A 27,797-nucleotide genomic window follows, 5' to 3' on the forward strand; every position below is an offset into this window, starting at 1 on the left:
CCTGCCTGAGTTTTGCAACACATCCCCGACGGGATGGACCTGCTTGAACATTTTTGGCTGGGGCAGGTCTCAGGTGTCCCAGATGGCACAGAATGGGCAGGTTGAGGGGAGGAGGGCCCTGCCTGCTGCTCCAGGAGGTTTTACCTGTGTCAGATGTGGGACATAACCTTCCAACGCTCTGCTTAAGGGTTTTATAGCTGTTACCTGGAAGCTGAAATCTGGGCGCTCGCTCTTTTGTGCAACTGGAGAAACTGAGGCACAGCTAGAGGTCATCACAGGATCTCCCCAGTCCACCCTGTCACTCCCAGCAGTGACAGCACAGACCTCCTTGCTCAGGATGGTCTTACAACCCCCCAAAGATACCCCTAACATCCATATCAGCATCTCCTGAACATCCATGAGCATCTCCAGGCCACACTCCTGTGCTGGACAGGCAGCCAAATCCCATCCATGCAAACCCCCAGTCACGTGCAAGCCACATCAAAAGAGAAGGTCCAGCAGCCTTGCCTGGTTTTGCCCAAATGTAGATAATTGATGGCCAGGACCCCCCAGGACTGTATTTTCCTTGTTATGGTTTTCCCCCTGTGTTTGGATGAAATGTCTGGGCACTGACTCTGCTCTGAGCTTTGTTTAGAAGGTGCTGCCAAGGTAATACTGCTCCCAGCACTGCTGCACAAGCACCACATCCAAAAACCCAGCCCATCCTGGGAAACTGTTCCTGGCCCCCTCCTTACCCCAGGCACTGAGCTGGCCCCAGAGCCCTGATTCCTGCTCCTAATGTTGCCTATAACACCAAGCAAACCCCACTGCAAGCCCTGAGTGGGTTTGCCAGAGCTTTGAGCCCTTCTCTGCTTGCACAGAAGCAGATCCAAGGGATTTTCTGGTAGATTAGGTGGGGGAAGAAATGGAAATAATTCCACTTCGGGAATGGAGGGCTTGGAACCATCCCTCTGTGGGGCTGTTCCTGGTAAAAACCCCAACAAGTGGTGGTTCAGCCATCTCCCAGCAAGCAGAGCAGAAAAACCTTTTATACCTGAATCAAGGGGTATTATTAGCTGGGATATCTCAGAAATCTTCCTATAAAATGTTACCGTCATGTTTGGTTTAGCTGAGTTCAGCAAGCCTCAAGCACTGGTGGAATTTCTTTTTTTGCCCACCTGTGAATGACGGAAGACAAAACTGTGACTCAATTTTGCCTTGTCTTCATAATTCTGCTCTTCCACAGAAAAAGGAAAAAAAAAAGCAAAACAAAGTGTTTTCCTTTTTGTAAGAAAAAGACCAATTCTTGGAATTAAAAAAATAAATCACTTGGACATGCCTTTCCCCTTTCATCTTCTTCAAGGGCACAGCGTGATCTTCTGAGAAGCGGAATCGAAAGGGAGAAGTGAAGACATATGAGTAGCCCCCACAGAAAACATCATCAGCGATGCCAGACATGAAAGAGAGTTTTATTTTTTTTCCCCCAAAAATAAATGTCCACTTTGGATTCCTCTGCAGTGGAAGGAACAGAGAAGTGTGTTTTAAATATTTGCTGTGGTGGCCGGATGTGATGGACCTGACTGTAGAAATGGGAGAACCAGCCCAAGACTTGAGCAGATCTCTGCGTTCTCCTGGGAAGCAAATGGTCCATGCTCTGTGTTTAAATTATTGGAAGGCTTTGGTCCCTCTGGGAGATGCCTCATGCCTTGAAGTTATTTTGGGTTCTCAGGAATCCCCAAGGCCCCATCCTTACAGCCCTTGGCAAGGGGATGGGCAAACTGAGTCAACAGCGCTGCATTTAAAGGTATTAATGAGGAAATAACTTCAATTGACCTGAAATGTGATTTAAGAAAATACTTAAAATTCCCATTATGGAAATGCACAGACTCGTTGCACGGACTAAAAATTGCACATAGACTAAAAATTGCAGAAACCTAAGGGTTTTCAGGATGGAGGGCAAGGAACCAAAGGAGGGATTGTGGCCAACCTGGAGGCATTTGGTTTCCACTCAACCATGAAAAGTTTCAAGACATCCCCATCCCAGACCCCAGCTCTGTCCTCAAAGAGAGAAAGATAACCACAAATTGTGAAGGTCCAAATTGTGAAGGACTCCTCATGGCACCGGGAGGTGATCAGTTTGTCCCCCTCAGAAGTCCAGCAATGAGAGCACTTGTCTGACTTCATCCCAGCTGGATGCACTGATCTGGCTGTGCTGAACTCTGGTTGCAGCAAGAAGGTGCAGGGTTCCATCAAAGTAGACCTCAGGAGATGAGACTTTCTGCACCAAACACCTTCTCTGCCAAAAATCCAGGGTCTCAAAAGGTGCTGGGATAGAAGATGTCCATGGAGGAGTCTGGGGTGACTATATCCTCTGAGCTGGTTTAAAAAGAGAAAGTTGTCATCAAATGTGATCTCCTCATGAGCAAGCTCAACCAGATCCACCACCCTGGCAGGCTGGAGTTGTCAGGACATGGGAGATTACGTCCATTTCCGTTATAAGTAGTTTTTAGATGTAATGAAATTCTTCATGCAAGACATCTCCGGTCTGGTGAGATGCAGCGGAGCCCGAGGCAAAGGGACCCAGCCTGATCCCTGCATGTCTGTGCTGGGGAGCAACCTGAGAGCTCTGAGCAACCTTTCCATGGGGACAGCCAGTGTCTGCTGGTGGGAACATCCCAGCCCCGAGGCCCTCACAAAGCTTCAGCATTTGAAATATGCTGCTTTTCACCTTCAAGAGGTTTTGCAGCCGTTAAAGACTACAGTGCCAGTTCCAAAGGGCTTTCCTGGCCTTGACCACAGAGGCTCCTGTCTACATCCAGCCATGCTGGGATCTGCTGGCAGCTGGAAGCCTGGATAGCAGTGGGACAGTGCAATTACCCCCGGGAGCAGCAGTAGCAAAGGTCACCTGCACTCAGGAGCTAATGCAGTTACTGGCAACATCCAGCCGGAGGAACAGAAACCAGGGGCTCGGAAACTCAAACCCAGCCACCGTGCCAGGCCTTTTTGCCAAGAATTAATTCACTCAGTCCAACTCCAAGAGGAACCCAGGCTAGTCCCTTTCCCCACTTATTTTTCCCAATGATCCTTTGGTATTACACTTTGCTTCAAATCTCTTTTTTTTTAGACTCAGCTACTGCCTCCAAATTTGCCTCTCCTATCCCAAATCAGCCCCTAAAAATGTCATTTTCGGGGATTTCCCATTAATTCCAGGTGCTCTAGGGCTGGGCTTGTGGCTCGGTGGATGTGTTTGGAGCTGGCAGGCAGCCAGGAGCCACTACTATATTTTCTGTTTTTTAACACTCCCGCCACTATTTACAGTGTCCCCACAGCAGGACAGCCGGCTGTTCACCTTGAGGACCTGCAAGGACACCCGCCGTACCAGCAGGGAGGAGGACACCAGCCTTCCCCAAAGCCAGAGGCAGCACTGGAGGTGGGATTAACACCTCACTGTCAATTCATCAGGGGAACGAGTTGCATCCATCCTCAGCTGCATTCCCTGGATGCTTGTGGGAAGTCCTGGGCTCCCCATCCACAGATGTTGGGCTTGTTCACACAAGGTGTGTTTTCTGGGGAAAAGCACATTTCCCCCCCCATTTTCCTCTCCCCGTGGAGGCTGAGGGAGTGGGGAATTTCACAAGGGCACCGAGCCATCACCAACCCAACCCCACAAGCCTGGGCAGCCCTGGGATGTGAAGGATGGCTCCAGCCTGGCTGTGGTTGCAAATATTCGTGTCAGATCCTGCCAGAGCCCATCTCTCCTGTGGCCACGCTGCCCAACTTGGCCCTGGGCTCGTGCCAGGATCAATGAAAGCCCATATTGTCCACAGCAGCAGGATTCAGATGCCTCATTCCACTGCACCATCCATTCTGTACAACCCAACCCAGGCATATTTGGGTGTCTGCTTAGTGAGGTGACACTGGGGAGCCTCCCATATGAAATTCCATCATCTGGGTAATGCCTTCAACACCTCCTTCTCTTCCACATCCACTGAGACCCACCACAAGCCCCCCAAAAGAAAGCAGGGAAGCATTCTGGAGGGCTCCCAGGGAAAGGAAGGGTCAAGCCCATCGTCCAGTGGAATATCAGCATCCCAGTGCTGTTTATGCATCTGCCATTCCATACCCAGCCCGTGCCCCCGGGGTTCTTTGCCTTATTGCTCTTTAATTGCCCTGCTCAGGAAGCCCGGAGCTTTGACTGCCTGGTTAATGAGTACGGGAGGCATAGACCCCTTCGGCTGCGACCCGGTGCCGCAGGGAGACCCTGTCCCCTACACCCAGGGCCAGGACAGTCCAGCTGCTCCCCAATGCGTGGGCATCCCACGCTGTAAACCCCACTTCTGGGGCCGCTGGAATTCCCCGGACACCCGCTTTGATACAGATGCTCGCCCATGATCCTAAGCCAGATGTTTGCCTGGGAGCCCCCCATGCCGGCCCAGCCGTTTCTCCGCCCCGCCTCGCCCCCGTGCAGCTGTGACCCCTCCCCAGCCCGCTCCGGGCCCTCCCGCAGGTGCCGGAGCCGGAGCGGGGCGGAGCGGGGCGGAGCGGCGGCGGCAGCGGGGCGGCTGCGAGCGCTCCGTGCCGCGTGCTCCCGGCGCATCCCGCTGCCGGTAAGTGCCGCGAACGGTGGGAACGGGACCAACCCAAGCGGGCCGGGATGGCACCCAGCAGGCTCAGAGTGAACCGGGCAGGTTGGGACCCTAAAGGGTCAGACCCAGCCGGGCAGGATGGGATCTTGGTGAACTGGGCAGGAGCGGGCGGGATGGGGCTGGAGGGGGCAGGATGGAACCCTAAGGGGTCAGAGTGAACCCGCTGCCTCCCGGCGCATCACGCTCTGGTAAGTACCGCGTATCGGGAGTACGGGACAAGCCCAGCCGGGAAAGGATGGAATTCAAGCGTGTCAGAGTGAAGCGGGAAGGATCGGGCTGGAAGGACGGGATGGAACTGGACCGGACAGGATGGGACCCAACAGGGTTAGATCCAACTGGGTAAAATGGGACTGGACCGGACCGGGTGGGAAGGGACCCGACAGGGTCAGATCCACCCGGGCAGGATGGGACCTTGTGGGGTGAGAGATAACCCGCTCTTTCCCAGCACATCCCGCTGCCGGTAAGTGCAGCCAGCGGGGAGGGGGAAACGGGACAAGGCGAACCGGGAAAGGATGGGATCCCAGTGGCTCAGAGTGAGCCGGGCGGATGGGACTGGACAGGGCAAGATGGGACCCAACGGGTCCGACCCAGCTGGGCAAGATGGGATCCGAGTGGGTCAGAGTGAGCCGGGCAGGGTCAGACCCGAGGGGCAAGGCTGAGCCCATCAGGATGGGATCCAATGGCATCAAACCAAACTGGGCAGGATGGGGGGAAACTGGGTAGGACTGGACCCAAACAGATCGAATTGAACTGGGCAGGATGAGGCAGAACAGGAGAGAATGGGGTCAGAGCCAGAGAACAACCGTGCTTCTGGCTGGGATTTGGTGTGATCACAGAGCCACTCCGAAAGGAAGTGCCCTTGGGGAGGTTTGGCAGCTCTTACCATGGAGCAGGGCTCAAAATCCCACCGTGATTCCCCTGGCAGGGCTGGTGCAGGGTGGATTCTCCCCTGTCCCTCTGCTCGCATGGTCTGGGGTGCCTGTATCCCTCAGGCATCCACAGGGATCAGCCCTGTGCCAGAGCACATAAATGTCCTTAAATCTGCTGCAGGGACCTGGTTTTCCTTGGCATCTTTGCTATGGGTGCTGGTAGCCTGGCCTCTACCTTTTATATATATTTATATGTATTTGTCCATGTAGACATCTAGAGATACAGATATATTCCTATATATGAGCATGTCTGCACAGACATGTGTGTATAGTTGTATCAATACATTTCTGTATATATGGGTGGAGTTATGTATCAACATGAGTGTGACTCCATGTGCTCCGGGACATATATTTGTGAATGTAGAAGTTTCTGTGTGCTTGTGTGTATAGTCTGTATATGTGAGTGGAGAGATGTATGTTTATGGTTATGGTTATGTTTATACTTCTGGTTCTGCTTATATTTATATTTATAATTTATACTTATTTAGATAAAGATAAAGATAAATATTATAAAGATGATAAATATTATAAATATTATAAAGATGATAAAGATGATAAAGATAAATGTGTGTGTGTGTGGAGAGCCTAGATATGGTTGGATGTAGTGGGATATATATGTAGAGAGATATGCAGAGGTATATTTATGTACAGAGGTATATGTTTGTGTTTATATTTGTATTTATATTTACGTGCATAGAGGTATAGGCCAGCTGAGACTGGGAAAGCTCATTGCACCTTTTCTGTCCCCATCATCCCGTCTCCAGCATGGAATTGCAGCCCAGGTTGCCCAGAGCCTCCCTAAGGTGCTGATTTATGATGGGGAAGCAAAATGTGGGAAGATGAAGGTGTTCACCCAAGAACAGAGCGTCTCTGCCACCACCCTTTGCCCCATTCCCAACAATCCATGTTTAGAACCCCAAAATTCCCAAGTTTTCCACACTGTTACACTCTCAGGCTTCACTAAATGGAGATTTCCCTTAAAACATCCAAGCCTGACTCCCCACTGGGCAGATGGGCACCTGAGAATATTTTGGCACCAGCCAGGAGACGTTTGGGGATAAGGATGTGGTGGCTTTGGCCAAGTGACATGCAGGATGGAGCATTCCCCTTTCCATGCTCTTTGAAATTTGCTGAGCTGGAGCTTTCACTTCCACCCAGCCCAGACTTCCAGCCCTGCCAGCCAGCCACAAAGACCAGGGTGGGAAGGATAAACCACAGAGGAAGATTTCCAAGGGACCCAGGGCAGCAACATCCAAAAACTTATTCTGCTTTATCCAGCTTGCAGAATCTCTCTCCAAATCAATAGAAGGGTGTTAATTAACGTTAATTCCACTGGAGAAGGGCTCGGTTTGAAAGCAAAGAGGTTGGAGGGGGAACGTGCAGCTGCGGGTGATGATTATTTTTAATCTCTTCTCCATCTGGCCACAGAGCAGACCTACTTCTCTTTCCTGATCCCTGTTCCTCCTCTGCAGGCACCTTAAACCTGTAGGATGAGGCTGACCCCATCCTGACCCCTCCCAACACCACAGGCACCCCTTTTTTTTTCCCCTAAAAGTCTCATTTCCCGTGGATTTCAGCAAGTGTCCGTTGGTGTGGCGGCAAGGCACCAGCTCCTATGGATGTGGGAGGTGTCAGCCCCATCACCCCTAGAGCAGGCAGGGAGTCCCATCATGGGGTTTTGGGGTGAGAAAAGGGACTTTTGGGATAATCCATGCCAACAGACAATGGGGTGGGAGGATGCCCTGGGCACAGAAACTGGTTGAGGCTGAGGGTCTCAGTGTGGTTTCATTAATTGGTGGGCACTGGGGGTTCTGGGCAGCTGCAGGCCTTGAATACAGTTGGGATGGGGATTCTCCAATGTCTGACCTTTCCCTGGGAACAGGAAGGATTTCTCCTCCTCTCCTCCAGCTTTTCCATCCCCCCAAACCCAGCAGCAAGGGGGTTCAGTGCTGTTTCCCTCTTACAAAGAGAGTTTTTTTCCTAATTTGCCTTTTTTGGGGGGAGTGATCCCTTCTTTTTTGGCTGCTCCTCCTTTTTTTTGGGTAACTGAAGACCTAGGTAGCCTTGGGCATGGTCCTTAGCAGGTCCTTGCCAGCACCTCCAAGGGGTGTTTTGGGGGAAAAAATATGTTGAAAAGAAAATATGTTCATTTCAAACTCAGAGCCTGTGCCTCAGTTTCCCTTGTTTTACTGCAGCACCTGGACAGCTGGAACATCTTCTTCCTCTTGGTGCCACAGTGCCAGGGGACTTCCCTGTCCCTAACGTCTGCCCACACTTAGAAAGAGCCAAATATGAGGGAAGTGAGGCAAAAATGGAGGAAATACTCAAAAATAAGGAAAAGCAGCCAGAAAATGAGGAGAAAATTTAAAAAAAAAATTACAGAAAAGACCAAATAATCCATAATGACCCAAACCAGCCACATCCTGGCAACCACAGGCAGGAGTGTCCCCCACCCTGGTGGCATCTGTGCCGTGCCACAGCCCTGCAGTGCCCAGCAGAGCCATTCCTGCCAGCTGGGTTTCTGTTCCCCGTTTCCCTGGGGGGCTGCTGCTGCTGAGAGGAAAGGGAAGTGTTGCTCAATGGGGCGAGCACAGCACCCACAGATGTGCCAAGTGCCAGCAGAGCTGTGGGTCTCAGCACCCCGGGGCACCCCAAGAGGTAAGAGGCACTCCCAGGCCCCACAAGACCCCTCTTCCCAGCCACCTTGTCCCCAGTGTCCTTGGTGGGGACACTGGGGAGTGGCAGAGGTTCTTGTGGGTGCTGCCCTGACCTTGAGTCCTGAGGGAGGTTTGGGGGGAGCCAGGGGAGCTTTTGGGTGAGCCAGGGGATAGGGAAGTTCAAGCCCTGGAGCACTTATGGGCTTGGAGGTGGGAGAGATGACTGCTGGAGATGGGGTGACAGTGGGGTGTTCAATAGGACACAGGGGGGCTCAGCAGGGTTGAGGGGGGCACTGGGGGATGATGAGGGCTCAGTGAGGTGACAGAGGGACTCATACAGGGTGTAATTGGATGAATGGGGGTGCAGGGGGACTCAGCAGGGTAGTAGGGGCATAGGAGGTGTGTGCAGCAGCCAGGGGACTGATTCACAAGCCTCAAAATTGTGCCCCGACACTGACACCACGGTTGGGCTATGCTCTGGGGGCTGCTGAATCCCCAGACACCTGAAATGGGGGGTACAAGCTGACAGGGTGACCCCTGGACTCGTTTGTCTCTCTCTCCCTGGTGCCTTGTGCTCCATGCTTCTGGCTGGAGCTTGGGCACCTCCTCCCTGCCTCAGTTTCCCCTTCCCAGTGGCCACCCCCTTCCAGGCAGGTTTGTGCCCAGGGCAGCAGGGGAAGCGGGGGCTGTGCCTCCGGCCAGGGCTGCAGCCGGGGCAGGGCAGGGCAGGGAGCGAGGGGAGCGAGGAGCAGCAGCCCTCCGGGACCTGCTGCCCGCCGGGCGCGGGTGGCACCCACGGGCGGAGCGGGACAGATGCTGCCCAGACACGGCTGGGCAGGGGGCTCATGCGGCTGTGCCACCACATCTGTCACGCTGCTCTCAGCCTCTGAGGAAAGCAGATCTCCTCCCGCCCTGCTCAGAGCAGCCCGGAGGAGGCTGGGTGGGCTCTCCGAACCCACTAAACTGAAAAGCTCTGGGGTCGTTGTCACCGTGCTAATTACGGGTTGACAGTACCCCCGAGGGTCGCGCTGGGCTCCGTGCGGGTGGCATCTCCCGGGCTGAGCCCGGCTGGCCGCAGGGCTTTGGCACCCCCTGCAGAGGCGCAGGAAGCCGTGCCGGCGGCTACCGGAGCATCCTGCCGCAATTTCCTCTGCCGGAGGGGACTGACTGCGGCTCGGCCTTGTGCAAACCTTTCTATGCGGGATAAGTGTCATGGGAAGTGGAACTGGGCTGGTGGCAAGTGTGATGACCACGCTGTCCTGTGCTGTCCCACTTACTCTGCCTTCACCTTCTTGTTAGACCCCTAAATCCATCATTGTGGCTTAGAATCTTGGAATCACAGGAGGGTCTGGGATGGAAGTGACCTTAAAGATTCATTCCAGCCCCCTGCCATGGGCAGAGACACCTCACACTAGCCCAGGGTACTCCAAACCCTGCCCAGCCTGGCCTTGGGTACTTCCAGGGATGCCACAGCTTCTCTGAGTATCCCAGCTCTCCCTTGGAGCAGCTCTGGGGCCTCCTCTGGGCTCTCTCTGGCAGCTCCAGGTGCTGCTGCTGTGTTCCCAGGGCTGGGGCAGCTCTGCAGGTGGGGTCTCACCTGAGCATAGGGGCAGAGGGGCAGAATCCCCCCCGCCCTGCTGCCTAGGCTGGGGGATCAGCCCAGGGCACTTGGGGCTGCCCATGATTGCCCATGGTTGGGTCATATCCAGCTTCCCATCCACCAAATAGTCCTCAGAGCTGCTCTCCATCCCTCCACCCCCCATCCTTTGTGCATACTGGGGGCTGCCCCAACCTGCAGATCACCAGTCCGGGTTCATCCTGTGAGGGAGTACGTGACACCAGGCAGATGAGTCACCAGCTGTCCCCTCTGACATTCACAGGTGCCGCAGAGGGGCCACACCAGCTGAGGGGACACTGACGGCTGGAAACACCACCATGGCCAACCTGACAGCCACGAGCACCGGGAGGAACTCGTGCACCTACCACGAGGAGTTCAAGCAGGTCCTGCTGCCCCTGGTGTACTCGGTGGTGTTCGTGGTGGGGCTGCCCCTCAACGCTGTGGTCATCGGGCAGATCTGGCTGGCGCGGAAGGCGCTGAGCCGCAACACAATCTACATGCTCAACCTGGCTGTGGCTGACCTGCTCTACGTCTGCTCCCTGCCCCTCCTCATCTACAACTACACCCAGAAGGACTACTGGCCTTTCGGGGACTTCACCTGCAAATTCGTGCGCTTCCAGTTCTACACCAACCTGCACGGCAGCATCTTCTTCCTCACCTGCATCAGCGTCCAGCGCTACCTGGGCATCTGCCACCCCTTGGCCTCGTGGCACAAGAAGAAGGGCAAGAAGCTGACGTGGCTGGTGTGCGCGGCCGTGTGGTTCATCGTCATCGCCCAGTGCCTGCCCACCTTTGTCTTCGCCTCCACCGGCACGCAGAGGAACCGCACCGTCTGCTACGACCTGAGCACACCCGACCGCTCCGCTGCCTACTTCCCCTACGGCATCACCCTCACCTTCACCGGCTTCCTGCTGCCCTTCGTGGCCATCCTGGCCTGCTACTGCAGCATGGCCCGCATCCTGTGCCAGAAGGACGAGCTGATCGGCCTGGCCGTGCACAAGAGGAAGGACAAAGCCGTGCGTATGGTCATCATCGTGGTCATCGTCTTCTCCATCAGCTTCCTCCCCTTCCACCTCACCAAGACCATCTACCTGATCGTCCGCTCCTCGCCCGTCCTGCCCTGCCCAGCCCTGCAGGCTTTTGCCATCGCCTACAAGTGCACGCGGCCCTTCGCCAGCATGAACAGCGTCCTCGACCCCATCCTCTTCTACTTCACCCAGCGCAAGTTCCGCGAGAGCACCCGCTACCTCCTCGACAAGATGAGCTCCAAGTGGCGGCACGACCACTGCATCACCTATGGCTCCTAGGCAGGGACCAGGCCACCTTGGTGCTACAGAGGCACAGAGCAATTTCGGCTCTAAGCTCCACGGAGCAGAGATGGCTTCACTGGGGACATGCTGGAGGAGAGGAGGATGGCATCTCCCAAACTTTCAGCACTTTCAGCCCATCTCCAGCCTGGTAATTGGATCCATGATGATCCATCTCCATCCAGTAGTGCAGTATTAACCCCATCACAGACCTAGTAGATCTACTGTCCTCTCCCTTGCTCTCTTGGAGCACCTCAGCACCTTGGTGGTCAAGCCACCAATGCAATAAAAATCCACTGGGAGTGTGGAGAACAATATAGAGCTCCATGGAGGACACATCCCTGGCTCAGGATGAGCTGCTGGGGGATGATTTGTCCCCATACTTAATTAAAAATTCCATTATGGGGACAGCATGAAGGCTGGGGAGGGTTTGGTTCAGCCCATACCATGGGGCCATGTGTTTCTCCAGCTCAAGATCAGTGTCACGGGTGGTTTTTGTGTAACATCCTTTTTGGGATATCCCTATCCCCCAGTGCCCGGAGTGAGGCCACACCAGCAAGAGACACAGGCTCACTAGCATTGCTGGTGCTGCAAAATGGTGGAGAAGCACCCCTGGATGGACTGGGAACTGGAAAAGGGGACATCAGGGCAACTGGAACACCCATGCTGGATTACCCACTGAAGCCACAACCATGGGCTGGGTTAGGCACAAGCCAGCAGCATTGTCACCTGCCTGGTGACCTTCACCTGAATCCAGCTCCCTACTTAGCCCAAATCTGGTCCATGCTGGTGTCAGTAGTGCCCTGCTGTCACCTCCTAACCAGGATCCACCACAATCAGAGCCACCACAGGTGGACACAATGCCCAGAGTTGAAAGATGCATTCCACAGAGAGATACTCAATGTCCTGGCCATGTCACCATACATGCCTGGGCTCTCCACGGGGTTGGGGCTTGAACTTTGCTCTCCCAGTCTCTGTTGGGATGCTGCCCCCTCCCAGCGAGGAGGGATTTGTGAGGTAGATGCACCACTCATCACTCTTACAGTCTTCTCTAACATATAGGATGTATAGAATTAACTCCCTGCTCTCTCTCACATGGGTGTATACACCCACTGTATGTACAGACATAGAATATATCCAAGCAGAGGGAGGTTTGTGGCCCAGCCCAGGCTCTGCAGTGCAGAAATTCTCTGCCTGAACATGGTGTATGTATCTATACAGTGTATATATATAAATATATATGTGGATAACTGCATTTTTCATGTCTGCTTATGACAATCACACCTAAGTGGATTTAAGCAATTTGCTTCAAATCTCCAGGGTTGAGCACCCCTCCAGCTTGGCTGCCTGCATCTGGCCAAGTGTGCAGCTCCATCCTGACTTGCTCCCTGAAGGTACACAGATTCTCCTCATGTACCTGGCCACCACCCATCCATGCTGGCAGTCCCAGTGTGTCTCCTTGCTGTCATGAGGTTGAGGAGGGTGTCCAGAGTGGTCACAGGCTCTTGGATGATGCTCAGAGATCTCAGCATCACGGCTGGGCTGGGACAGAGAGGGATCCTGCAGCAGCATTAGCTCAAACCACCTGTTTTTGCAGGAGCTGCCTCCCTGTCCTGACAGTGACAATGACTCTGGGTTGGGGCACAGAATGTGATGGAGGAGGAAAAGGCAGCCCCGTGCTTTCCCTTGCCCTGAGCTCATCCACGCCAAAATCCCTTCTGATGCATCTTTGGGGTCCTGCAATGGAAGGGCAAAATGCCTAGGGGCTGCGAGAGCAGTGGCTGGAGGGACAACCCCAGCGTGATATTCCCATCTGTCCCCAGACAGGAGGAAGGTGACAGACTGGGAGGGCCGGGCCACGCCATCCGGACCCAGGAGAGGGCGCAAAATATTTAGATTTGGAGAAATCCGGTTGATCTGTGGGTGTCCACCTGGCTCCAGGGAGGGAGGGAGGGAGGGAGGAGCCCTGCACCCAGCGCCTGGACAGGACCCATGGGAGAAGGTGACCGAAAAAATCGAACCACAATAAAGCTCTGGGAGGGGGGGAGGGAAATGAATCAGCTTCCAAAAAGTCTGGTGGTGGCTTCAAAGGCTGCACGGGCTCAGGTGGTCACATCTAATAGCCTCAGGATGTTGTTCCTGATACTGGAATCACTAATTTGGAATGTTTTTGAAGAGGAGGGGACACACAGAGCTCTCTTTGGATCTTACCAGATCCTGCCCTGCCTTGGAGTCCAGTGAGCAGGCCCCTTGGCACCACCGAGCCTGGAAGTGATGGGAATAAAGGGATGCCTTAGAAATGGGGTGAAGGCTTCAACAAATCTCCTTTGCTTGGCAGATGCTCAAAGCCAGCAGCTGAGGAACAGCTCCTACAGAAATGAGTGGGAATGAAATACATGGCTCTTCCCAAAATGCCATCTAGGGGGGATATCGTGGGGATGTCATCCTTGCCGCCAGGAGACACCCAGGCCTAGGGGAAACAGGGTGGAGGGTGGGAAGGGAGAGCCAGGGAAGGAAGAATTGCTGGGGTGGAGCATCTCACGGCATCGCTGCAGGCGCTTTTTAGGTCCTGAAAAATCCATTTACAGGAGGTGTTGGATTTTTTTTTTTCCCCTTTTTTTGTGCTTCAGTGTCAGCAATATTTTCTACATGGCCAGAACACCTCTGCAGCCCCATCCATGTCTCCAAGGCCACAGCTCACCCACCAGCCGTCCCAGCCACCTTAATTTTTCACATCCCCAGCAATAAATCTGCTGTCTGGGGGGGAAAAAAGGGTTATAGGCTTCAAATAGCAAGCGCTGACAAGCGATGTTGAAAACCCACGAGCAAGTCTGTTCACGGGGCAAGTGCTTCCCTGCAGAGCCTTGCAAGTTGGGAACAAGGTGTTCTCTCCTCCCTGAGATGAGTAGCAAAGCAGGGTCTGAAGGAATCTGATGCAATGGGAAGAGTCTTTTACTGGCACTCACATTTTTTGGTTATTTATTCTGTTTAAAAAGAAAAAGCTGGGAAGGATGGAGGGAATCACACAGTGGTTTGGGTTGGGAGGGATCTTAAAGACCACCTAATTTCAACACCATGCTCTGGGCAGGGACACCTTCCACTATCACAGGTTGCTCCAAGCCCCAGTGTCCAACCTGGCCTTGGACACTTCCAGGGATCCAGGGGCAGTCCCAGCTTCTCTGGGCACCCTGTGCCAGGGCCTGCCCACCCTCACAGAGTAGAATTTCTTCCCAATACGTCACTTAAATCTCCCCTATTTTAGTTTAAAGCTGTCCCCCTTTATCATATCACTATCTGCCCATGTAAAAAGTTGCTCTCCCACTTTCTTATAAGCCACTTTATAAAAGGGAAGGAGGATGAAGGATGCTGGGGGTGGGGGGGTGTGGAAGAAAGGATGCAGGGGGAAACGAAGGATGGGGGCGGGGGTGAAAGATGCAGGGGGGTGTGAGGTGCTCCTGCTTAGCCCGGGAGCAAGAGGGCAGCTGCAAAGCCGCCTTCCTCTCCCCCCTCCCCTCTAAAGAAAAAAAAATAAATAAATAATTAATTTTATAAAAGGGATCAAAACTTCAACCCTCCCCCTCTGCTGGAGCAAACCCCGCCTCCGGGGAGGAAAGTTTATTTGAATGCAACAAATAAAAAAGCAGGGGGTGAGGGAGGAGGAAAAGCCAAAAGAGAAAAAAGAAAAAAAAAAAAAAAGAAAAAAAAAAAAGAAGGGGTGGGGGCTGGGGGGGGAGAGAGAGAGAGAGAGAGAGAGAAAACAAAGCGGGAGGGATGCAGCCCGCCGGCAGCCCGGAGGAGGAGCGGGGCCGGGCGGTGCCTGCGGCGGGGCCGGGGCCGGGGCGCGGCGGCGGCGGCGGGGCCGGGGGGCGGGCGGAGGCGGCGGCGGCGGCGGGGGGGCACCGACAATGGCGGAGGGGGGCAGCGGCCGGGGGGTAGCGGCGGCTCGGTGCCTCCTGCCCGCCTCCTCCCCGCCTTCCTCCTCCTCCTCCTCCTCCTCCTCCTCCTTCTTCTTCCCGGGTAGGAAAGTTTCAGCGCCGATCGCGGAGCAACAGCCGGGCCGGGCTTTTGGCAGCCTGGCCCCGTCGGTACGGCAGCTTTCGCTTCGTTTCACGGAGCCGGAGCCGACGGGCCCGGTTCATGCCGGGGCTCAGCCGCCGTCCCCGGCTCCACCGCCGCCCCCGCCGCCGCCGCCGTCGCCGCCGGGCCCGGGGTTAAACGCGGAGCCGCCGCGCTGGCCCAGCGTCCCGGCGATGCGGAAACTCTTCGGGGAAAGCTGCCGGCAGCCGACGGCGGCGACCGGGAATGGGATGGGGAACGGCAGCGGGAGTGGGAGCGGGAGCGCCCGCGGAGCTCCCCCGCCGCCTCCGCCCCGCAGCCGCGTCCCGCACCCGGCGCTCCGCTCTCCCCGCGGAGCTCCGCCGGAGCCCGGCCCGCATTCCTGGCATAACTCGACTCGACCGCAACCACCCTCCTCCTCCCCATCGTCCCGCTCCAACGGGGACGATGAAGCCGCGGCAGCCCGTTCTCCCCGCGCTTCGTCGGGCAGCGAAGGCGAAGGGCAGAGCGCTGCCCTCCGGCCCCGCGCCGCACGGAAGAAGAAGGAGGGCACGGCGGATGGCGATTCCGAGGCCGAAGGCTGCGCTAGAGTGGTCCCCCGCCACCCGCTGCCCATGGTGGCCCGCGTCTCCAAGGTGAACATCCTGCCCTTCGGCAGCCCCGGCGGGTCACGCAGCAGCAGTCGCTATTCCAGCACGGAGACGCTGAAGGAAGAGGAGCAGTTTGGAGTCGGTTGGCCCAGCCAAGGACGGACTCTCCAGGCAGGTTATGGTATCTATCGATCGCCCAGTTTCGGGGCCAGCGATGGCCTGGCGTGGGGACAGCCAGGGGTCCGCGTCCACCCCAAGCTGCCCCAGAGCGTGGCCAAGGCAAAACCGGACTATGGGAGAGAAAGCCTGCACCAGCCAGGGCTGGAAGGGGAGCAGGCCAAGCATCGCAAGTCCTTGTCCAACCCCGACATTGCCACCGAGACCCTGACTCTGCTCAGCTTCCTCAAATCAGACCTCTCAGACCTGAAGGTGAAGAAGAAGGGGGTGAGAATCGGCCTTGATGTGGGCTCCGACGGATGCTCCAGCGTTGCCAGTCCCTCCCCAGGCGGCTGCGGTGCTGCTCATCCCCAAAACCGCTGGGCGCCGGGCGAGCGGCCAACGCTCAAGGACCTAACGGCCACTTTACGTCGTGCCAAGTCCTTCACCTGCTCTGAAAAATCCGGGACGCGGCGGCTTTTCCTGCAGAGCACCATGAAGCAGAGCTCCTCTGAGCTCCTTCTGGCCTCTGTGGACGGCCAGGACCGGGTGGCTCCAGGTGGGGAACAGCAGGGGGACGAGGATCCTCTCCCCATGGTCATCCAGGACCAGTACATCCAGGAGGCGAGGCAGGTGTTTGAGAAGATCAGCAGGATGGGTTCCCAGCAGGACTACGGCTTTGCCGCCGAGCAGAAGGACAGCGGAGGTGTGGAGGGCGCTGAGGTGGTGGCACCGATGACGGGGACAACAGACGTGACCCTTCAGAGACAGGTGGAGAGCAAAAAGTGTTTGAAGGACGTGGAGCTGGAGGAGAACCTCACTCACAGTAAATCTGTGGAGGAGCTGTCGGGTCACGAGTCCAGCGTGACGGACGAGGGCATCGTCACGGAGCCAGAGCCTGTGGGGATGCCCTTCCAAGCCCTGCACGCAGCTGTGGAAGCCTGGATGCTGCCCAGTGCTGGGCCTGCAGCTGGTGACTCCGAAACACCGCTGCCCGCTCGCCCGACGGCAGCGGTTGAAGACCTTCCGGCTGGCAAACCCGAGATGCTGAGCACTCCTGGCAGCCTGCGGCGCCGACGTAAGTTCCCGTCAGCGGGCGCCAATGGGATGGAGGGCGGCAGCGAGGGTGGCACCGAGCCCTACCGCTCCCTCAGCGACCCCATGCCTCACCGGAGACGCTCGGTGGTGGAGGAGGCGAAGAATTTCTCAGTCGACAGCAACCTGCTGGGCTCGCTGAGTGCCAAGGCGGGCATCCCCCAGCCTGCTGCCATCGCGGGCAGTGCGGGCAGCGCAGGCAGCGACCTTTCCCTGGGCAGCGATGGGCCCCGGGACTACAGCAGCCTCATCCGCACCATCGTCAGCCAGCCCGGTGCCATGGCCAAGCTGGGCGATGACAAGGCCAACGGTAAGACCATCAAGAAGAAGTCTCTGAGTGACCCCAGCCGCCGCGGCGAGCTGGCGCCTGGCACCTTTGAGGGTCCCGGTGAGGCCATCAGCGAGCTGGAGCCCAGCATTCCCCCGTCCAGCAGCGAGCCCATCCTCTCAGCACAGCCCACGGCACCAGGCACCAGCCATGGCTATGGCTTTGACCCCAAACTGGCCAACGTGCTGTCCCCTCGCATCGCCCGCCGCAGCTCCAAGAAGCGCTCCAACCGCGCAGCTCACCAGGAGAACCAGCCGCCCCTGGCGCCTGCTGTCCTCGCCAAGAGCCGCCCGGCCACCAAGCACGTCCGTCACACCAGCGAGCCTGCCACCTTCATCCCCATCACCGTCCCCGAGCCGCTCGTCCCCTCCGGCCACCACGGCCACCTCCCTGCGCCGGCTGCCGGCCGCTCACCTGGAAAATCCTTCCCGACCCTCCAGCCTCCTTCGCTGGAGGATGTCACCAAGCGGTACATGCTGGCCCTCAACTCAGGTGACACGTCCCCCAGTCCTGGGGATGGACCCCGTTCGCCACCCACTGCCCCACCGCCCCAGCTGCCCCGGTGCTCGCGGCTGCCCGACGAACACGGCCCCAGGACCAAGCCACAGGTGGTAAGTGCCCATCCATCCTAAAAGCACCTTTGTTTCATGGGGTGCACCACCCATCCAAAGCACTGGTGGCTTTGGGGGTCTCTCATGTGTCCCTTGTGGTGGACAAACTCCCATCTGCGGAGGCACTGCTGGATGGCCAAGAGCCCTCCCAGACCTTTCTGGTGGTCCCCAGGGGATGAGCTCTTGTTTGTTGGGGCAACCTCCCTGATAAAAAGGTGGGTTTTGGATGGGAAAAAGCAGTTTTGGATGGGAAAAAGCAAGTTAAATAGCAACAAGTTTTGGTGGAAGAGGCTTTTAGAAATGTATTATGTTATATATAAACATCTCTGAGTAATGCTACGTAAGGTACTGATGAATTGACCATCCCTGAGGTGCTGAACCAAAAATTGCCTTTTTCGTGGCTGGGAAGGCTGGGAAATGATCCTTCTGCTTTGGAATCCTCATGTTACACCCCTTACTGAGCAAAACTGCATTTTCCTCTCCTAAAAAACACCATCCCTCTACTTGAGATCATGAGCATTGCCTTGTTGGTGCATGGGAAGAAGAGGGAAAAATATTTTTGTGCATGCACTGAATATTTGATTGATAGGTGAAAGTTTGATCATCTCTGGGGAAGAATTGGTGCAGTCTGGGGGATGTGAAGGTATTCTGCTCACCCTGAAGCACAGCTGCGTGCTTTGGGATCTTTCCTGGGATGGGTTTTTGGCATCGCTGGCCCCTTGGCTGTTGTTTGAACATGGACTTGGGTTCCCATCACTCCGGGTGTTTGTGCCGGGAAGGGCTTGGAAGCATCACCTCCTGCTGCAGCACAGCAGTGCCAGCACCCACGGGGCTTTTAATAGCTCCAGGAGAAGCCCAGAAATACCCGTTCCCGTGGGGGATCTGCCGAGAGCTTGCAGGAATGGTGCTGGCAGGGCTCTCTCCCCTGCTCCAAACCGATTTAAGAGGATGGGCTGGACTATTCCCTTCCAGCAGGCACTGGCAGCCAAGCGTGAAGTCTCCGGGGCTGAACCCGGCCATGTAACCCTTGCTGGCCAGGGCAGAGCCACGTGGAGAGAGGCTGCTTTTCTTTGGATCCTCCCAAAATCCCCCAGCAGCTTCCTCACAGGGTATTCTCTTGGGATCTGGCATCCTCCTTACAGGGTATTCTCTGAGATCCAGCAGCCCTGCAGCAGCATCATAGTCCCCAGGAGGTTCTCTGGGGTCTGGCATCCCCAGAGCATCATTCCCCCAGGTTATTCTCTTGGAATCCATCATCCCTGCAGCAACATTCCCCTCAAAATATTCTCCAGGGATTTCTGCTGCCCATCCAGCTCCTTCTCCTGTTGTTGTCCCCACTGCCAGACAACAACCGTTGGTGGCTGAGAATGGGATGGCCACTCTCGGCTGCTGTATGAAACATCCTTGAGGATGTTTTGCGTGAATCTGGGGGGAATTTGGCAGCATTTTTTTGTCTGATTTGGTTTAGGTTTAGTTTTTTGTCTTCTCCGATCATGGGCTGCAAAGTGCTATGAAACCATCAAGCATCATAATTAAAATGGGTTAACAAGGAACCTCCTGGAGCTTTGGCTGGTGCTGCCCTGGGGACTTTGGCAGGTCCCCAAGGCGAGGCTGTGCACCTAGTGGCATTTCTAAATAATTCATATGTTTAGTTTATATAATATATGGTTTATCTTAATAATTTATAGAGAGATATTTCTTACTCAGGCAGGTCACTGTGGTGTTCTGGGGCTGGTACCTGATGGCCCAAATATCAGGGATGCTCTGCTGACTCCCATACTCTGATACATCCCCAGCCCTGGTCTGATCCCAACTTTGGGATGATTTTGGGTGGATTTTTACCACCTGGGAGCCCTGTTTGGCTGAGCATGTCCTCAGGTGGATGGGCCACCTTGTGGCAGCAGACCCTGAGGATGCTGCTCCTCACCTTGCCTGAACCCTCCGGCCTCAGGGAACAGGGTGCGAATTTTCCCTTTTAAGGGCAACACCACAGCTGTATCTTCAAATCTCTCTCCTGCCGTGGGATTTCTTTGTGCTCCAGCCATATCCTAACTGAAAACAGGATTTTTATTTCTCTTTTTGATTTATTAGATGGTGGAGCTGGGATGTTTTATTTCAGATGGCATCAGCTTTGCCTAGGGTGGGCCAAGGGGGACTTGCAAGGGAGCTGCTTTAATTCTAAGTGAGAGCACCAAGGACCGGATATAACTTGGCACTGGGATGGCTGGCTGGGAACAGGGATTTATGTGCTCCCTGACCAGCAGAGAAGAAATCAGCTTTATTTTTTACTTTTAGATTTTTTTCCCCTTCCTAACTCAATGGAAAGGGCCAGTGTTGCAAGGCTGTGAGTCTCTATGGGGAAATGGCCACCTCCACTTGGGAATTTTGTGGGATGGGAGCATCCATCTTGTATCATGGTGATGCTAGTGAGATGGTGTCCATCTCCAGCAGACTGTACTGGGAAGGGATTCATAATGGGGTCTGGCACCTCTGGGGTGATGCTCCCTTAAAATATTCTCCCCACAAAATCTTTCACCCTCAAAATATTCCCTTGGGGTGGAGTATCCCTGCAGCATCATTCCCCCAGGATATTTTCCCAGCTCCCGTGGTTTGGTGGTAGCTTTGGCAGAGGTGCATCTTGCATGTTCCGCCCAGAGAGGTAAAGTGGTGTTCTCCCTCGGGGGCAGCACTGTTTGTCCTGGGTGCTTTCCAGCAATTCTCCGTGGGGCTGAAGCCATCCAGTTCATCTTGGGTGCAGAAGAGCTCCTTCCCCCTGTGCCTGATGATGGGATTTTAATTCCTTGGGGGTTGATAGCAGCACATCCCACTCTGGCAGATCCTGTGGGAGAAAAAAACCCCAAAACTCAAGATAAAGGCTTTTCCCTGCTTCCAGCATCCCAAAAACTGTGGGAATGGGCAGCACACACGAGCACATGTGTGTGCACCCATATGCAGCCCCACACAGCTTAGCAGCAAGCCAGGATGTATTTAGGATAATTTTAGTATGGATTTGGGGCCCATTTGCTGCCAGACTGGCAACCCCTTGGATCTCTCTTCCCCCCATGGCTGAATCTGTCTGGGGATGGAAAATTAGGTATGCTCACTGTCGTGCTGTGTTTGTTGACTTAGCAGCACTCGGACTAAACAGGAAAATATTGATTTAAATATAGCACCTCTGGGGAGCACGGGAGTCGTGGGAACACAGCCCTGGCGCCCTGGCCGCTGCCTTCCCCACCTGCGGGTCCCCAGGCGGGGTGGCCACAGCCCAGAAAAGCCATCAGGGATGGAGGGGGATCCCGGAGGGAAACGGCGGGGTCACGTTCCCAGGGAAGCTTGCGTCAACCACCCCCTTTCCTCATCATCATCCTTCCTCCCAGCTCATCCCCAGTCCTCCAGAAGCTTCTCCTCACTCTGGGGACAGCTCAGAGGCTGGATCCATGCACTGGCCATATATTCCTGAAGTTTGTCATCTTTGGGCTTAGTTTCCCTCTGTTCCATTTCTGTAAATCCCCAGGTTTGGGGCTGTGGCTGGGAGTTGTCTCGTTTTTTGGTGTAACTGGAAATCTTTAATTAAAGCAGCTGCAGGGGGAAGGTGGGAATGGGCAAATCTTGGCTTTCCTCTCCCTGCTCTAATGGTTTGCCTGGGTGTTGTGTCCCTGGATCTGCCATGCTCAGTGAAATGCTGGAGTGGTGGGAAACTGAGGCATGCAGGCAGCCCTTCAAAGAGGTGGGATGTGAGATGGAGCAGGGAGAAGTTGGCTGGAATCAGGTGATGCTGTCTGTCAGTGCCATGGATTGACCATGGGATCCATGGCATGGGCATAGGCAGCATGTCCAGGATGGTGACCCAGCCCAAATCCCCTTAACTCAGCCCATTCTTTCCCCACTGCCAAAATCCCTTATCTTTGCCCATTTCTTATTCTCTCCTGCCCCTGTGCCAAAATCCCTTATCTTTGCCCATTTTTTACCTCTTTTCTTCCCTGGTATCAAAATTCACTTAACTCTGCCTGTTTTTACCTCTTTTTTTCCCCTGGTGACAAAGTCCCCTAAACTCTGCCCAATTTTTACTCTTCCCCAGTGCCCAAATCCCCTTATCTCTGCCCGTTTTTGTCTCTTCCTTTCCCTGCTGCCAAAATCCCCTTAACTCTGCCCATTTCTGCCCCTTCCCTTCCTCAGTGCCAGCGCTTTGAACAGGGCTTCTTTGTCCCTTGTCCCCCCCACTTTAATTAAGAGCCTCTAATTAATTAGGCAGCCAGCTCCACCGGAGGGGGGATGATCCACGTGGGATGTGCATCCTTTGAGGCCTGTGCTGGTGGGGCGGGATCCAGCCTTGGAGCGACAGGGTTAGCCCTGGGCTGAGCTGGTCCTGGGGGCTGGCCTTGGCCCGTGGCTGCCTGATGCAAAGGTCAGGCTCTTGGCAGCATCCAGGGACTGCAGGAGGGTGGGAGGCTGGAACGGGCTCGGCAGGAGCTGGGCTTGCAGCCTGTAGAGAGACCCACAGTCCTGCAGCTGGGAGGCACCAGGAGCTCCCTGGGGCTGGGGAACACAAGGAGAGGCTGGTTCTGGAGCTTGTGCATGCAGGGAAATCCCTGGAATTTGTGTGGATGTGCATCCCTGCACAGGGAGTCCTGGAGTGCAGGGATACACATGCAGGGGGTATGGAGACGTGTAGGTATGTATGGGACACTCACAAAGGGAATTTGGGGGGAATTTGGCAGTGTTTTTTGCCTGATGGACCAGTTTAGGTTTAGTTTTTTGTCTTCTCCGATCATGGGCTGCAAAGTGCTATGAAACCATCAAGCATCATAATTAAAATGAGGAACCTCCTGGAGCTTTGGCTGGTGCTGCCATGGGGACATTGGCAGGTCCCCAAGATGAAGCTGTGCACCTAGTGGCATTTCTAAATAATTCATATTATTAAGGGAAGAGGTCCCTGGTGCAGGGATACACACATGGGGGTATGGAGAGGGCCCTGGTGCAGGGATATATTCTCAGAGATGCACTGGGCAGCCTGCCTGCATCCCGCCTGCATCTGTGCACAGATGCCTGGGCTTTTCCATGGAAAATCACATGCCTCCAAAGCTTCTGGGAGGAGGTGGCCTTGTTCTTCCATCTGCTCTTGCCAGGGAAGCAGCAGGTCAGCTTCCCTGTGATGTAACCTCCAGGTAACCTCCTGCCAAACCCAGCTGGGATGGAAGCTCAAAGCTTCCCAGGGCTTGTTCCTGCAGCCTTAATCCATCATTGCAAGGGTTGTGGGATCCTTGGAAATGTTCAAGGCCAGACTGGATGGGCCTGAGAGCAGCTTGTTCTAGTAGGATGTGTCCCTGCCCATGGTAGGGGGTAGGAACAAGATGAAGTTAGGGTGCCATCTGGTCCAAACCATTCTGTGATACTTTCATTCTCTGATTTAGAGCCTTTCCCAGGGGTATTTCTGAAGAGGGAGATTTCCCATGGATATTGATCCCTGTGTGATGGGAGTGTCCAGAGGGGTGATGTGCTGAGGTCTCCCCTTGCTGAGCTCTCTCACCAGGTCACAGCAGGTCCCATGGGGCATCCCACAGCTTCAGAGCTGCAGCAGGAGCTTCTCCTAAATCCAGGATGGAGAAGGAGGTGCCCTCACACGAAGGGAAGGTGCAGCAAGGCAGCACTGGGCTTTGGGCAGCACAGTTTCCTCTTCTCTCAGGGCATGCCCTGGAAAACAGGGAAGGAGACTCCCATCCTCCCATCCATCCATCCATCCATCCATCCATCCATCCATCCATCCATCCATCCATCCATCTTCATCCATCTCCTCTCATCTTCATCAGTCTCCATCCATGTCCAGGCTCCCATCCAGCTATCCTTCTCCACCCATTCCCAGCACCTATCCAGGACAGCAGTCCCCACACGCCATCCAGGCATGATTTTCCAAGGGAACATGGTCCATCTTCCAGGATGTCCCCTCCTGAAGGCATTTAGCCTGGCTTGTACAGACAGAGCCCACCAAAACAAAAGCCTTGCCATTTCCACCATAGTGCTTCCAGGCCAGGATGTGTCCAGTGAAGAAGAATCAGTCACTTCCACCCCCTCTCCCTCAATGTGGCTCTTTTTAAAGCTCTGATGGTTGGTCCCGGTGGGGCTGTTTCTCCGGACTCCCTTGGTTTCTATGGAGAGGATGAGTGAGGAATTTCAAAGGGAATGGCTCCAGTAAATGAACTCTTCTCTAAAAATAGTGTGTTTGCTTTTGGTTCTTTGGGAACTGCGGCCCGGCCAGTGGGAAGGAGAACAAAAATCAGCATCTGGGTAAAAGTATTCCAGTAACTCACTCTTTGTGCAAATTCCTGCTGGAGCCGCTCAGCTTCCGGGGAACAGGAGGCTGATCCCAGTCTGTGCAGTTCCTGCCCTCATGACTGCCATTCCTGGGTGCAGCTGGGGGCTGTCCCCAAGCCTGGTGCTCCCCTGTACCTTGTGCAGGGTATTTTGAGTAGAATCCCTTTAATCTGAGTGCTGGAAGGATTGGAGGGAGCAGATGTTGGGATTGTGTGACCCCTGTGTCCTCTGTTGTCCTGGAAACCCCAGGCCTGTCCCCTTTTGGGATCAAGGAGATGGCCACCACCACCTTCCAGCCCACCAGTGGCATCCAGGACACCTGTGAACCCCACCAGGACATCCCTGCATGGATGTGCTGGGAAAGAGGACACCCATGGTAGTGCCCGCAACCAGGTTTCCTCTGGAGGAGTCACCATCCCAGTGAGGGGACAGCCACCACCAGGTGCCCCCTGGAGAAGCCACCATGCTGCTATGGGGTCTCCAGCATCTCTGCATGGTCCCTGAGGCTGGAGAAGCTTTCCTTGGTGGTGCCGTGGAGTTGCTATTTGTGACTGCCTGTTCCCGAGCCCTCCGATACTCTCCAAAAAAAACAAAAAGGGAGTTGTTTGCATGGGAAGATTGGCATCTCTGAGCCTGGGATATGGTTTCCTGCTTTTTTTAGCTGGAGTAGCAGCAGACTCATCGGCCTGCCCTGATTTGGCATCCCTCTTCTTGCTCTTTTTTTTTTCGGGAGAGTTTCATCCTGACCCCTCGGCAGAAACACCGTCGCCAGCAGTAGGGGATCGGGTTTGGTCCTTTTGGTTTTTTTTGGGTTGCCCAAAACCCCGGTGAGATGGGATGTAGATGGCTCAGAGCCTCGGTGAGCGGAGAGGGAGCTCGTCCCTCGATCGTCCAAACCTGGCACAGGTCAGTGGATGCTGAAACCCCCTGCTCCCCCACTCCCCCCACCCCAGGGTGTGCTGTGACAGTGACAGGGCAGGGAAGCTGTCGCCTCTCGCCTTGACTGTGATGTGACGTGGGCTGTGGGCGTTCCTGGCGAGGTCCGTGCTTCCCCCCCATCCCCAGATCCCTGCTGTCCTGTTTGCAGCAGGGTGAGGGGACCCACGGAGCAGCAGGCACTGGGAGTCTGTGGGGCACAGCTGGGTGAAGGCTGCTGCTTGTATCTCAGCTGCTTCCAGGACATGAATCCAGGCAGGAGGGACAGGAGAGGTCCTGGCAGGGGCATGGAACAGGGTGTTCAGGTCTCCTACCTCCTCCATCAGCTTCTGGGTGTCCATCAGCTCCTATGTGCTTGTGGGTGCCCACGGATTTCTAGCACTGTCTTATCCTAAGAATCCATCTGTCAGCTCCTGGCTACCTGTCAGCAGCTGGATGACATTTCTGGGTGCCCATGGACTCCTGGTACTGGTTGGCACCTGAGAGGCCATAAGCTTATGGGGGCCTGTGAGTAGTTCTGGATTTGTGAGTGTCCATGGACTCCTGACACCTGTTGGATCCTAGGATTCCATCAGCTCCTGCATCCCCATCCCCTCCGGGCGCCCAGTGGCTTCTGGGTGTCCGTGGACTGCTGGGTACCTGTTGGATGCTGGCCATCCATCAGTTCCTGAGTGCCCATGGCCTCTGGATGTCTGTAAGCCTGGGAGTGTCTCCTGGGTGTCCTTCAGCTCCTTCATGCTTGTGGATCCATGGGTGCCCAGAGTCTCTTTGGGATCCTGGGCATCCATCAGCTCCTGGGTACCCAGGGAGTCCCCATTGGCTTCTGGGTGCCCATGGATGCAGAGTAGCTCCTGAGCAGCCATCAGCTTTTGAGCATCCATCATCTTTGACTCCTGGATACCTCTTGGCTTCGGGTGTGCTTGGAATTCTGGCTCCACGTGGTGACCTGGATCCCCATCAGCTCCTGGGCACCAGACACCTCCTGTGCCCATCACTCCCTGCCTGCCAGGCTGGTTCCCTCCTGGCTGTCCCAAGACTTCTGGCCCCATTCCACCAGGCAGCCAGGGCACCTCCCACCCACCTGTGCCAGCCTGGCATCCAGCAGTGATGGCAGGGAGTGCCATCACCCCTCTCCCTGGCTTCCTTGTCCCCCAAAATCCTCATAACCATTGCTTTTGGGGTGGTGTGGGGTGCGGGGTCAGGCTTGTGCCAGCAGCAGAGGATGCGGGTGGGGGATCCAGGGATTCCAGTGAGTTGAGGGAGTGGAATTACTCCTGTCCCAGTGGGTGCAGGGCCAAGCCCACTGGGAGGCAGCAAGGAAGGAGCAGGGGGAGGGGAGAAGAGCTGGGCTGACCTCAGCATCTGGAAAGCTGTGCTCTTGGGCCGTGGCCTGCGTGCTGAAAACCGGAGGCAAAAAAAACCTTCCATATTTGGTGAAAGTTGCTCCAGGCCTTGGCAAAGGCTGGCAGCAAACGGGGGGCCACAAGCCCCCAGCTCTGCCCCAGACCAAGGGCTCTGCAAACGTGCCAGGGGATGGATGGTACTTGGGGAGGGTTAAATTGGGGTGAGCATCTCCAGTCAGGTGGGAAGGGGGGCATGGAGAGGGGGGATCCATGGGATGCTGCCAGCAGCACAGGGAGGATGCAGGAGATGCACCAGCACAATCCTGAGCTTCGAATTTTGTCAGAGGGGAGAGACGCTCACCCCAGTGTCATTGGTGGAAGCCCCGATTTCTAGTGAAAATCCCACAGGAAAAGCCCCACTGTGCATTTAGAGGAGGAATTTTTGTTTCTTTGGGAGATGAGTATCTTACAGCTCTGCGTTCCCCATCCCACTGGCACTGCTCCCAGCGCTGCTGCTCCCCTGGACAGCACAGGGATGCCCAGCATCCTTCTACCCTGCCTTGGAAAAATTGCCCCAAATCCTTTATTTTTTATTCCCTTTTTTTTTTTTTCCTTACACTTTAAAAGCAGAATTGCAGCCAGGCCGTGTCCTCCGGGATGAATCACTGCAGCCGAGAAGTCCAGGGAAAACAACTGAAGAAGGGAAAACAACTAAATTCCCGTGCACTGGGGCTGAAGCTGCCCTGCTCCTCCTCCTCCTCCTCCTCCTCATCCTCATCCCAGAGTGGGTGGTGCTGCCGGGTTTCTCCATGGGAGCATCCCTGACCAAATCAATGCTCCTCTGTGAGCTGGGAGCCTGGGAAAAACCACGGCCGAGGGAAAAGCAAACATCTCCAGCCCCAGGCCTGCGAATAAACACGGGAATATTATTAGTAACTGAAGCAGGGCTGAATCAGACCTGCTGATTTATGCTCTTATTTCCTCTCAAGAAGTTACTCTTTGGAGAGCAGCTCGGACTTTCCTTACCCGTGGGAGAGCAGGGAGAGGCTGGGCAGGGAGGGAATGCAGCCCCGGATGTGATTCCCTACGGCGTCGGGCAGGCTCGGGCATGGCCCCTCTTCTGTGCCACAGGTCCTCCTGTTCCCATGGCAGTGGCTTCTCCAGGACCTGGTGGTCCCAGGGATGGTTAGCTGTTATTCAGAGATCAGAGGCTGGTAGCAGGGAGGGAGGGATTGGA

At 55.3% G+C, this 27,797-nt stretch overlaps 2 protein-coding genes across 3 annotated transcripts in view; both read left to right on the forward strand.

Moving 5' to 3' along the window:
• The first annotated feature begins 4,520 nt into the window (after nucleotides 1–4,520).
• Nucleotides 4,521–12,391, forward strand: P2RY6 (pyrimidinergic receptor P2Y6). Of its 2 annotated transcripts, none has more exons than XM_021550102.2 (2): nucleotides 4,521–4,586; nucleotides 10,092–12,391. In XM_021550102.2, the coding sequence occupies exon 2, from the start codon at nucleotides 10,147–10,149 to the stop codon at nucleotides 11,134–11,136; it is 990 nt and encodes a 329-aa protein (XP_021405777.1). In that variant the 5' UTR covers nucleotides 4,521–4,586; nucleotides 10,092–10,146; the 3' UTR covers nucleotides 11,137–12,391. The 2 variants fall into 2 exon arrangements, with proteins under 2 accessions (XP_021405777.1, XP_077646796.1); XM_077790670.1 differs by lacking the exon at nucleotides 4,521–4,586 and adding an exon at nucleotides 5,080–5,085.
• A 2,650-nt stretch (nucleotides 12,392–15,041) lies between these two features.
• The window catches only part of ARHGEF17 (Rho guanine nucleotide exchange factor 17), a 30,098-nt gene continuing 17,342 nt past the window's right edge, over nucleotides 15,042–27,797 (forward strand). The window contains exon 1 of the mRNA XM_031505783.2: nucleotides 15,042–17,972. Coding sequence (XP_031361643.2) covers nucleotides 15,042–17,972 — 2,931 coding nt within the window. The remainder of the gene's footprint in view (nucleotides 17,973–27,797) is intronic.

Source organism: Lonchura striata, chromosome 2 (assembly GCF_046129695.1).
Source record: "Lonchura striata isolate bLonStr1 chromosome 2, bLonStr1.mat, whole genome shotgun sequence".
Taxonomy (NCBI): Eukaryota; Metazoa; Chordata; class Aves; order Passeriformes; family Estrildidae; genus Lonchura; species Lonchura striata.

Excerpts from the sequence above, each read along its gene's own strand:
- P2RY6 (XM_021550102.2), top strand. The coding sequence starts at position 10,147 with ATGGCCAACCTGACAGCCACGAGCACCGGGAGGAACTCGTGCACCTAC.